The sequence below is a fragment of the Mustela erminea genome, chromosome 2 (assembly GCF_009829155.1).
Source record: "Mustela erminea isolate mMusErm1 chromosome 2, mMusErm1.Pri, whole genome shotgun sequence".
In the NCBI taxonomy this organism is placed as follows: domain Eukaryota; kingdom Metazoa; phylum Chordata; class Mammalia; order Carnivora; family Mustelidae; genus Mustela; species Mustela erminea.
Window position 1 is genome coordinate 150,536,211 of NC_045615.1, and position 13,072 is coordinate 150,549,282.

Sequence of the window (13,072 nt, forward strand, 5' to 3'; positions counted from 1 at the left end):
AAAAAGATGATGCAGGCCTCAGTTCGAATCTCAGTCTTCCATTTCATAAAGGTGTGACTGTGGACACCTATGTGAAGATTCGGTCACTGTTGGATTGAAGAAACACTAAATATTTTTTTTAAAGATTTTATTTATTTATTTGACAGACAGAGATCACAATTAGGCAGAGACGCAGGCAGAGAGAGAGGAGGAAGCAGGCTCCCCGCTGAGCAGAGAGCCCAATGCAGGGCTCGATCCCATGACCCTGAGATCATAACCTGAGCTGAAGGCAGAGGCTTTAACCCACTGAACCACACAGGTACCCCCAAAGAAACACTGAATTTTTAAAAAAGAAAAACCTTTCATCTTTCAATGAGTGTAATAACTTACAAGAAGCCACCCACAATACTACTCCAAAATAATGGTTTCATGTTTGATATGCCTATGTTTGAACACAGATATTATTAGGAATTCTGTATCCTTAAGATAGAGTAATATGTGTATGCATAGACTTAGCAGGTAATTTCGGGAATTGAAGCTCTTTTATTACCCTAATTTTACTATGCAAATACATCTTAAAATAGAATTTTAGAAAGTAAAGAGATATACACAAAATTGATTAATATAATATAATAGATCTCTGCACTGAAAGCTTCCTCTGTGTTAAAAGCTGTTCCTTAATCGCTTAACATGGCTTTTTTCCCCTTCCATATCTATGTTAAACATCACCTTTTCAGAGAAATATTTTCTTCCTGCCCTATCTAAACTGGCACACCCATACTGCTATAAGCAACTCTCATAATTTGTTAGTGTAGATCTATATGTATGTTTGTACACCTATGTGTCTCCATTTTTGGGACACAGGAATTATATACGTGGATACAATGCCCAGTATAACCAGACCTTAAAGAAGGAGTGATAATACCTCCTTGGAGAGCAAATCTTCTTTATAAAGGCAGTTCTAGTATATTTGCATAGTTTTGATTACCCCATAAATACAAATATAGGATTATCCTTTGATAAATGATATGGCTCAAGAAGATGATATCTATCTGAAAAAAACAAGAGGATTTTTTTAACCGAAAACCACCCTGTATTTTATAATAGATAGACACATACTCCTGTAAATACATTTTATGTTAAAGAGCAATATAAGGAGTAGCGAATGTTCATTGAATAAATACAGTGCGTTAGGCAGTAAGCAATTTCCATATATCATCTCATGACTTAGTTAGAGATGGAGAAAGAAAGGTATTGGGAGATTCAATAATTCAATAATTAACACAGGGATATAGAGCTAATAAATGTCAAGAGGCAGGATTGGAATCCAGGCATTCTGGCCAGAATATAGATTTGTGCTCAAACCACTAAAGTATGATGCCTCTCAAAAGGAGCATATTCCCCACGATATCCAAGTTAAATCAATCAGGTTTCATGACCACCCCATTGCCCAACAAAAGATATTAACAGTACCAGTGTTAAGAAACCTTGATTTAGGGGGGAAAAAAAAAGCAAAAATGAATGCAAGGTATGCTTTAAAACTGTAACAGAACTAATCCAAAACAATAAGGAGGAGTTAAAAGAAAAAGATCTATTTTATGACTTTCATGCATAATACCTGCAAATGGATGAAATGATTTAACCACTTAATTGTCTTGGTGATGGTTCTCCGAAGCAGGAGACACACACACATGCACCACTGACACCCTGTACTTTCATAATTACTAACTTTTGTTAAAATTTTGAAATTAAAATTAGTTTCCTTTTGTTGCACAAAAGAGCATACCAAATAGAACCAAAAGTTCAACCCCTTTGATGTTCTTTGGTAATGTGCCTAATTAAAAATAACTAGGCTCTCCAATGCATAATTACACAAGTACCTAATACACTATATTTCCAGTCAATTTTGTCTCAAACATAAATATGCACCAGAAGTATGAATGATCGACATACTACTCCCTGCAGTATCTGCACTATTTCTGAATCAAGGTTTTTCTTGAGCTCAGTATTTTCGCTACATTTTCCTTGCTAGGCAATCATCTCCCAGTTGGACAATTAATAAGTGCTTTTTTCCACAGCCCTTGGCATGTAACCTCGCTTACCCTGTATTTTAGCATGCACTATATACCTTCTTCACTCTGACTGGTTTTGGCAGTGACCCACAATCTAAATCTCTTTCCTCCATTTGATATAAGTGAAACTATAATTATCTAGGGGTAATTTCAAATTACTACTTCATTCCACTAGCAACTGATGAAGATTAGTGGTCTTGCCTTGCATCTGAGTAAGTCAGCAACATAATCACAAGAGAACTCAGCAGGCAACATTTGATTCATGCGAACTCAATTACTTCTGTCAAACACATTCACTTCAATAAAAAGCAAAAACTTCCAAAATGTGTTTTTGCTAATAATTTCGTACTCAAAAAGAAAAAAAAAATCATATGACTCTTAAGGGAAAAAACAGCATGAATTTCATCAGAAATAATAATAAATAACAAGTAGGAAAACATATTTGTAGAAATGGATTTAATACATTATTAGTTTCTGAAAATAAAAAGATTTCAAAGAAATAAATTTGTATACTTAAAACAGTTTATTATTGAAAATTCGGGCATATAAATAAGCCATAGAAAAATAAATGCATTCTATAATTTAAGTCAAGGTAACAGAAACCAGAGTATTCCGCTACCTCATTAAAACCAGGTTATTACGGGATAGTCAATTTCTCTTAAAGGAAGTAAAATAAGGGGACATGAAGCAAAGATGATAGATGATGAATTGCTAAATGGACAAGGACTTCTGAGTCACTTCTTGATTGTCTTCTGGGTTGAAACCATATGTAATGAGCAACCCAGCTTTCTGTATCCTGGATATTTAGTCTCTAAAGACCTTGGGTCAACGCCATGATGCATGTATATCAGGTTACATGAGCATGATCTGACAGCAGCTACCTGGCCAAATCCTAATAAAGTAAATATTAACATGTGATAATCATTACAATGGATTTACTCAAATTTCAACTTCTTTCTACAGTCCTATCTTTAATGAAATCCCAACATATTTTGATTATCAAAGAAACGGTCATTAAATGTCAATATATAATAAGAGTATATTATAAAAACAATTCAGGACATGATGTTCTGAAGTCTAGATCACGAAGACGGTCTCCATAACAGTTAATATATCATACTCTAACCATGTATGATTTAACACAAAGAACTTGAAAATTCGGCCCAAGAATCTTAGGACTAAGAAGTGACTGGTTTAAGAGGCACGTTTGTCAATTCTGTGACCAAAGAGACTTTCTACAGATGATTTTAAAGTTAAAAAACGCATTAATACAGTAGTTTCCCCTTATCTACGCTTTAGTTTATGGCGGTTTCAGTTACCTGCTGTCAACTCCAGAAGAGAAACAGAAGATCCTCCTGCCATATCCTCAGAAGGTTAACAGTAGCCAAATGATAGGTCACGGTGCCTATGTCATTGCCGTCACTTCATCTCAACCTACAGGCATGCTATCATCTCCCATCATCCCAAGAAGGGTAAGCACAATACAGGACATTTTGACAGAGAGTGAGAGACCTCTTTCACATAACTTTTATTATAGTGTAGAGTAGTTACATTTTATTATTTATTGTTGATCTCTTACTGTGCCTCATTTATACATTAGACCGTCGCATAAGAAAAAGGATAGTTTTTATAAGGTTTGGTAGTATGTGCAATTTCAGGCATCCCTGGGGATCTTGTAACGTAACCCCCTCAGATAAGGAAGGACTACTGCGACATTAAAGCACAATATTCTTTTATACTTTTGCCCATGCTACTCTCTCTTTTGATTCATTTTTCTACTTCTTGCCTTTTTTTTTTTTAATTTTTTATTTTTTATAAACATATATTTTTATCCCCAGGGGTACAGGTCTGTGAATCACCAGGTTTACACACTTCACAGCACTCACCAAAGCACATATCTACTTCTTGCCTTTTGATTTCCCGCTCATTCCTTAAGATAACATTCACCACCGCTGTCATCAAGGACCATGTGATCGATTGGGGGTGAAGAGAGTCATTAATCAAACAATAAATCAACAAAAAGATGCAAAATCATAACTCTAAAGGGCTCTCTATTATTATTTACTTATATATCTGGTAGGTAAATAATAGAGAGGTCTGATCTTGAAGACTCAGGGATAGCTTCCCTGAAGAAGAGTTGCTGGATGATAAATTTGAAGGATTAGTATGAGTTAATCAGGCATGAATTGGTAGAAGAATGTTTCAGGGCAAGGAAACAGAATCACAGAACAAGTAGTAAAAGTGAGCTTTTGAGAAAGAGAAAGAAATCCAGCGTGACTAGTGCACAGGGAAGAGGAGGAAGCATAGCTTAAGATGTGTCTAGAGCAAAATCAAGCAAAATCTTAAGCTATTGTACAAATTTATCTTAAAGGAAACCACTGAAGTATTTAAAGTTTGTGGTGGGGGTTAAGTGGGGGCAGAGAAGGATGGTGTGTGTAACAACAAGATTTGCATTTCTGTAAAGGCATATGTTCACATGACTCAAAAATCAACATATTATTATATAAAGTCATTCATTATATTTAAAGCAAAGTTTCTGTATTTGGAGGTGGGGAGACACCATTTATATAGACTGCATTGTGTGGAACACCCCACTGCCTCTCAGTTAGGTTTCCACTCCTCAGTTATTAAAAGTATGAGAAGAGAAAGGTATGCACTGAGTATCTGAACTAGGAAACATTCTGTCAGAACACTACTTCCTCAAGATGCTCTCATGATAAAAATGCACAGAACCTTTTAATTCCCGCAACAATCAAAAACTGTCTTCTATAAACGCAGAGATCTTTCATACCCTCTGTCTATTTGGATGAAGACAAAGTTCATTTTGTTCTGACCTAAAGTGACCACATACCAATCTCTTAAGTGACATAAATAATCAAATAGAGCATTTGCTTTATAATACAGGTAAACAAAACTTTAGAAATAGTAAGATTTATATTGTAAATATTTTAGATGGAATAATGAAATGTGTTCAACAGATTATAGTTAATCTTCTGCTTCTGATTCTACAATTACATATATCTTCACCTCACACTAAAAGGCACTGTTCAAGAAGAAAAGTTAAGATAATGTTAGAATTTTTCTTTAAATCCAATCTGAAATGAAAAATAATTCACTTCCCTGAAAAGCTTAAAATAATTGACAAAACATAATTTTGACTTAATAGAACTTTATATATATGTATATACATATACAAAAGTATAGAGAGTTGTAGACTAAATAAAAAGACAAACATAAATTTAATTGTAGATGATATTGTAGGAATATAAAATAAAAGCTGATGCATAATTTTAAAGATGGTGCAATATATGTCTAGGGAGAAATAATTAAGTAAAGTCAATATTATTTACTGATCATTTCCCTAGTTTTGATTCCCTGAATCTATAATCAATCTATAGTAGGCCTGAATGAACATGAGCAAGTTGATTCATATAATATAATGGATTCAGGAAAAAAAAAAATGCACCTGAAGCTACCAGGTGGTATTACGGACTTCTCAGCATTTAGTTTTCTCTTCAGTGAACAGTAACTCTCCTTGCCTATTTAGCATGTGCACAGCATGGTGAAAATAAGCTCAGGTTCATAAGGATGAATGATTTTTTTTTTTAAAGTAAAAATATTTTCTTCTTCATATGTGGTTCTTCATTTTGACATAAAGCATTAACCTATTCCAAAAAACCACTGTTAAATATCTAAGTTTAACTCACTATGCTGCAGGCAAAATGAGGGTATTTTCAAATGAAAAGGGAAATACAAATGATCAAGTTTCAACTTAAAACAAAAATTAAAACAGGAAAAAAAAATCCCCAAGTATAAATTGCTTTGAAATAACGTGTTTTTTGGGTTTTTTTTGTTTTTTGGTTTTTTTTTTTTTTGTATTGGCTCTATCTCCAAAGCTATTTTCTTGGGTACTACTTATTATGCATTCAATATTGCCATGTAAGTTTTTAAAAGCAGACATGTAATAGCAATTATAGGTAAACAACACAGTAAACTAAGTACTGTCAGCTGACAAGCGTTTTCATACGGAGTTCATATGGTCGAACTAATTTCTGAAGAATTTTTTTTAAAGGCAGTCAAAAGCATACCAAACAAGTCTCATCTAACATTTGCATTTGAATTTTATATAGCAAGGTAAGGGTACACTATTTTCTCTTCATGGAGAGAAAATAGCACTAGAGCAGCAGACGGTTTTTTTTCTTCATACAAAGAAAAAATGCCTTTGGTTTGAGTTTCTCAAAAATAAAACTCCTGAAAGCTAAATGAATATAAAATACTGCACTGCAAGTAAGACACTCTCTGAACATTAATTATGTATATCCATCAAAATATTACATTAAATCTTTGACCGTTGCCAGAAATTTTAAAATTCGGAGAGAAATCAAACTTGAGGAGAAATAATCTCCATAAATTAGCAAAGCAAAAGGTCACCTGTCCATAATCACTGGAGGAAATAGACACACATGATCCAACTGAAGCGGACAGCTCCTGCACGTCTGCAGGCAAATTCTTACCTTGACAGGTGCCATTTTTCTCTTCATATCCTGCCTTGCACATGCATTTCCCGATGGGCACCAGCCACTCCCCTTCAGCACTGCAGTGCATTTTGGGTGGTTCGTCTGTCACAGAGTGGTTGACACAGGAGCCCGACACTTCAAGCAATTGCGAAGAATCAGCTCCAGTGATTGTGTCGGGGAACACAGCCAAGTGTCTTACCACCGAAGGGCATTTTTTATAGTACACACGCACAGACACCAGAGCAATGCAAGCACCCACATCTTGAAACGCAAGATAAAATCCCTTTTTGGTTAGAGGTCCTACATCTCTGACCTCTGTATTCAGTTTCATAACCCGGTCACCAAGATCAAGCTCTGTAAAGCTTTCATCGGCCGCAATAGTATCGATTTTGATGTACTGGTTTTCCTTGAAGTTTCTCCCGTTCTCATCATCCGATTCGAAGTAATACATGTTAAACGTTTCCTTACAGGTTCCCAGTCCTCCAGGAAGACTGTTGCAGTCCCGCAGTGTAAACTTGAGTTCTATAAAGATTCTGGAAGCACCTTCGTTGGAAATCCAACTGGTCAAAAGCCAGTTATTCTGATTCTGTTCCATAACTTTGCATACTTGGTATGTGTGGATAGGGGCATAATTTTCATCAACTTCACCAATCTCTTCCCACTGTATAAATAGAAAGACAATTATATAGTATTTAGAAAATAACTAACAAAAATTATCATAGAAAACTATTTTATATATAAAAATTTCTGCAGCCTTAATCTATGGTATTGGGAGAAGGAGCTCTACAATGAGAATTTTTTAAAATACCTTTTTAAATTAAGTAAATTAATAGAACATTATTCTTTGTCTCCACTAACTCAAAAGTTAACACAAATGAATTTGATGTTAAAAAAAAAATGCATGTATTTCAGAGAAAAGGTAGAAGTAAATTGAATGTGGGTGCGGTTAACACAAAGGAGCAGTGAGAGGAAATTAACTATATTTGGAAGAAAGTTAAGTATGTATACTAACAGAGTAGATAAAGTGTGATAAAAAAAAGAAGTACATTTTTTAAAAGACAACAGCAGAAAAAAGCAGTAAATATGAAAAAGAAGGGAGAAAAAATGTAAAATGTGAATTCACATTTACTTAATTCTGGCATGTTATAAATAACACATCAATGTAATAATACTTGCAAGAAAATTCATTAGTTTAAAAGCAATAGTAGATGCTTATTTCACTGACCCAATCTGTTTGGGATTCTTTTGCAAATTGGATTGCTAAATGTTTATTCATAAGTGTATCTATAAAACATATACCTAGAGACAGATATAAAATAGAGATTAAAATTATATATGAATAGCTTTGGCATTTGAGTCCTGAGCTTTTGGGAATGCATTAATTATTTTTACCAACCCATTATTTCACACAGAGTGACCTTACAAGTTCTGAATATAAACAAGGTACAGAAAAAAATTAAGTATGGTTTATATAACTTCCAAAATATTTGGTCAGAGAGAGCTAGGCTTAGCTCTTTTCCAATAAAGTATTCCAGTTTTAAGACTTCTGATGTACCATAATCACTTTCTGAAAGTATAGAAACAAATTTTTATTCTCCATAAAGACATTATTATTATAATTTAAGAAGTTATTTAAAGATTCATAAAGAACCTATGTGTACAAAAGTATACATAGTTTTGTTTTAAGTCTTTTAAAATGACCCTAAAACACAGGAATCAATGAAATCATACTGACTTCCAATAAATCCATCATGCGGTTTATTGGAGTTTATTATCTATAATAAACTTCATAGAACTTCATCTTTTTAGACATGAAATTAAATAGAGCATTATTTCTTGATTCTGTTCAACTGACACAGATGTGAAAAATGTGGAGTCACAAGGAATGCACATAAATCGTGTACCTCAGATGGTCCCTCTCAAAATTCTAGCTACCGTCAGACAGACATAAGTAAAAGGTGCTAATGAGGGAAAACTGCTGAGTTCCTTAAATTCACAAGAGAGAGACATCAAGATTTTATCTTAACCACTTTCACATCATGGTGTTATGTGAAGCCTTAGTTCTTTCATTTAATTTCAGTTTTGTCTTCTCTCAAAATGTACATAAACTATACGTAGCTTCGGGTTTCCAAAACAGCTTTCTCTCAGCGGTCTGTCACTAAACTATTCACATCGTCTTCCTGAAGTGATCCAGCTCTCAATCTTTTTATTATAAATGGTTACTGAATGCCATTATTAACATTTCATGCAAAATAATACCTCACCTAACCGAAAATCATACAACTGATCCACTTAAGTTAAATATATATTTTTGAATTAGTAACATGGAAACAGCATCAAAAAATGTCTTCTCTAAAAAAGGAAAATAAAAATTCTACATTATCTCTGTATTATTTTATAAGTCTTCCAATACAAAACACAAACAGACTTCAAATCCTTGACCTTAGATCATTTATAAAATAAATAGGACAGTGCTAGCAAGTGAAAGGAATTGGAGAAGTTAAAGGAATCAGAGCAACAGCATCTTCTAAGGAGATTATAAGGCAAGCAATTCACAGTCGTTGTCTGTATAAAGTCCAAGGTACCACAAATATTATTAAAAATGCAAGCCAAGCAGCACTCGACAAGACAGCTTAATAGTTACTGCTTCAGGTCATAATTTCAAAGCATGTGCGTAAGCATCTTACTTCTCTGAATATTCTCAATTAAGACAAGAAAAACTATAATTTTCTTTGAAGTTAGAATGTATCATGGTGAAATTTTATTTATTTTTCTTTTCAAGTGTCCAAAATATAAATGAAGGCTCACATTTTCTATTTTTAATGAGTGAACAGAAATACTTTAATTTAAATAATTATAGCCATAAGCCATTCAGAGAATCAACTGGGGAATGCATACACATTTCCCATGAATAACTGCTACCATGTAGACAAATACGCTAAGACATGGACAAAAAATTTTCATTTATTTTGGATTGACTAGTTGAACTACAACTCCGAATTCTTCCAAGTTTACTTCCTTTTTAATACAAAGTGGACATCTTGTCTTCCTCAGTTAATGATCATACAGACGAAGAAGAAACAATGGGATGAAAAGAAAGTAACACCAAGAACTCAAGAATGTGGCAGGTATATCCTTAGACACTCTTGCAAATGTCATGTCAAGGAAATGATAGCAGTTTAATGAAGGCACAGATAGAAAACATAATATTCTTAGTTCAATTTTGTAGGATTTTCTATGACCCCATGGCTTAATAAATGCTGTTCCTTGATTATCATAAGCAATGTGCCTGGGCATTTTGGAATTGTGGTCACTGAATGCAATATGGTTGGTATTCCCTTTTCTTCAAGTCTAGCATCTCCTGAAGGCTCACCCTCTGAGCCCATGCTTTTCCCTGTTCCTTTCCTCCTTACTCTTTTATCTTTAAGATTAAAGAACTGGTTTTACACAGTCCTCTTGGGCTCGCCTCATTTCTTCCCCAGATGCTTAGGCTTGCTCCTTTTTCTGCTGGGCACTGAAAGTTCTTAAGTTGTATTCAAATTCAATGCTTGACCAGGCACTGCAAGCCAGTCACATTCATCAGAGCAGCGACAAACAAAATGGACTTATTGTCATATCCATGTGTGAATCATGAAAAACATCCAAAAGTTAGGGTTACTAACTTTTCCTACCCAAACCAGAACCACCCATAACTCAAACACTCTATTCTAGTCATTAAATGCCCCATATAAAATATTAGAAGGGGTCTTCAAAGGTCTGGCTTTATCATTCATATTAGAAATGAGGAAATTGAAGACCAGACAGAAGGAAAGATTTTCCCAAGCTCACAGAGGACAACTCTTTCCATCTGAGCATTCCATCTGCCTGTGTCTTCCTCTGTCTTCTTGTTGGCACATCTCTGTCCTTGATAGTGTATTTGTGTGTGGGATTCCTTGATTAACTGCCATCAATTGCTACCCAACTCTGTCAAAAGGAAATTCACATTTTCTCGCCATCATCTAGCCGTAAACCTTTTTTCTTTATCTCTCTATTTCCTTGCTTCTTTCCTCATGAATTCCTTCCTTCTTTCCTTCCTTTCGCGTTTCCTCCCTCCCTCCCAACTCTCTGTTTCTCTATGTACACACACATCACACACACACAGAGTCGGAAATATAGATATGGGAGTAGACCCATGGTTGCCTTATTCTCTACTGTATCTCAGAGTCTGACACCACAGGGCAATATATTATACGAATGAATTAATACCAAATATATACACATTCCTCTTTAGTCCAGAGATCTGCTAATTCAAAATATGAAATAATTCAAACATGGTAAATAAATAATTGTATGATTTGTCTTTTGTGTTTGTTCACACAAAGATAAACTTTGTTGTGCAAATTGTCTAAATTTTATAAATTTAAAATGGAAAGTTTAAAAATTCATGGGGTTTTTTGGAAAATTAATCTTCAATAAAAAGCTGGAGGCATTTAAGATATTTTCTTTTGTTCACTAATCCATACAATTACTTGGAGTTCAGTTTTGTGTATTAACCTATAGAACTAAATTGCATTAACATAGATTTTAATAATTTTAATTTATAGCTTAGTTTAAGTGTTATTTTGACCACGTTTAAAAATAACCTTTTGGGGGTGCTTGGGTGGCTCAGTGGGTTTAAGCCTCTGTCTTGGGTTCAGGTCATGATCTCAGGATCCTGGGATTGAGCCCCCCACCACCACTGTGCTCAGAAGGGAGCCTGCTTCCTCCTTTCTTTCTGCCTGCATCTCTGCCTACTTGTGATCTCTGTCTATAAAATAAATAAATAGAAATCTTTAAAAAAAATACTCTTTTCATTTTTTACCCATTAATCTTCTTCACTATTCTGTACAAATTAAAAGCTCAGACTATAGCATATGAGCTAGCAGCACTAAAATTTATTTCACATTTTAGTCAAACAACATTGTGACTTTCTTAGGTATTTTGCTTAGCAGAGTGATATAAAAATATAGCTAAGAATCACTTGCTTTCAATTTTACTCTGACATGCCCAAAGCATAACTTTGTAGCAAGACCTTGTATACAACATAAGTGATTCTTTGAATAGGGATAATTACCTCATATTTGTGATTTAATATCATAGTATTTTGTATAATACATTTTGAAAGGCTCCAAAAAGAAATTAATTCCAGGTCTCCTATTATATTTAAAATACTATTAAATGTCATTTACTATGATCTGCAGCATGTGAGTATACGTGTGCGTGTATCTTTCCAATTATTGCCTCCTAATATGTTTACCTAAAGTCTAAAATTTTGGAAGCTTGATATGCAAAAATCAGATGAAATACAATATAGGGGTGCCTGGGTAGCTGAGCTCTTTAAAGGTCTGCCTTTGACTCAGGTCATAATGGTGCTGCATTGGGCTCCCTGCTCAACAGGGAGCCTGCTTCTCCCTCTCTCTCTGCCACTCCCTCTGCTTGTGCTCTCCCTCTCTCAAATAAATAAATAAATTCTTTATTTATTTGACACACAGAGAGCACAAGTAGGCAGAGAGGCAGGCAGAGAGAGGGGGAGAGGCAGGCTTACCCCTGAGCAGAGAGCCTGATGTGGGGCTCTATCCCAGGACCCCGGAATGATGACCTGAGCCGAAGGCAGAGGTTTTAACCCACTGAGCCACCCAGGTGCCCCAAATAAATAAAATCTCAAAAAATAAAAAAAAAATAAGAAACACAATATAAAAATTTGTGTATTTCAAAGACAGCGAAGATTTTCATTAGTTTGTGTCATTTTTTTCTATGTTGCTATACTGATTAAAATTAGATAAAATACAGTCAAATAAAGATAACTAAATTGCTTATTTTCTTGTTTTCCCCAGATGCATGATAAACAATACTAATGTTCGTCTCTATAACATTTTATAAAACTTACTATGCTTACATAAAATTAAGAAGTTTTCCCTTTCTTCTTCTTACATTTTTTTTTATTTTTGTTTTTTGTTTTTACTTATTTGACAGACAGAGAACAAGCATGAGTCATCTACTTCAGAAATTCAATCTTTCTAATAGCTATGGTTCTTTAGTAAAGTAAATATGACAAAATCTATCAACTTTCAACAAAAATAATTTGAACCAACAATCTTGTTCCATTTTCTCAGTAATATGAGGATTAGGCATTTGAGTTGCTTAAAACATCTTTAAAATTCATGAGTACGATTCAGAAATATTACTAGAGATAACTCAATTAATTTTCTGTGTATGAATAAAGGTGAAGTCAATTACATGGGCTCAAATTCAATTCATGAAATAAAAATACTCGAGAAAGACATAAATTAAACTTTCAAGTCTATATGAATAGTTTCACAGGGAACCATAGGCAACTGAGCATCTGCTTACAACACTAAATATGAATATCAGAAAGGAGATTTTTCCCCTAAAAAATTTCATAGTTTTTTCTTTAATATTGAAATACTTTTTTTTTAAAAAGAAAAGAATAGATGAGAAGAAAGAAAATAATAAATTCTTTCTTCT

General features: G+C 34.1%; 1 protein-coding gene across 11 annotated transcripts in view; it reads right to left on the reverse strand.

The window, feature by feature from the left end:
- EPHA5 (EPH receptor A5) overlaps window positions 1–13,072 on the reverse strand; it is a 348,209-nt gene that overhangs the window by 267,669 nt on the left and 67,468 nt on the right. For all 11 annotated transcript variants that reach the window (XR_004283480.1, XM_032334443.1, XM_032334445.1 and 8 more), the window contains exon 3: window positions 6,566–7,229. Coding sequence is in view for 10 of the 11 variants with exons in the window: in XM_032334443.1 (XP_032190334.1) it covers window positions 6,566–7,229 (664 nt within the window). In the remaining variant the exon portion in view is untranslated. The remainder of the gene's footprint in view (window positions 1–6,565; window positions 7,230–13,072) is intronic.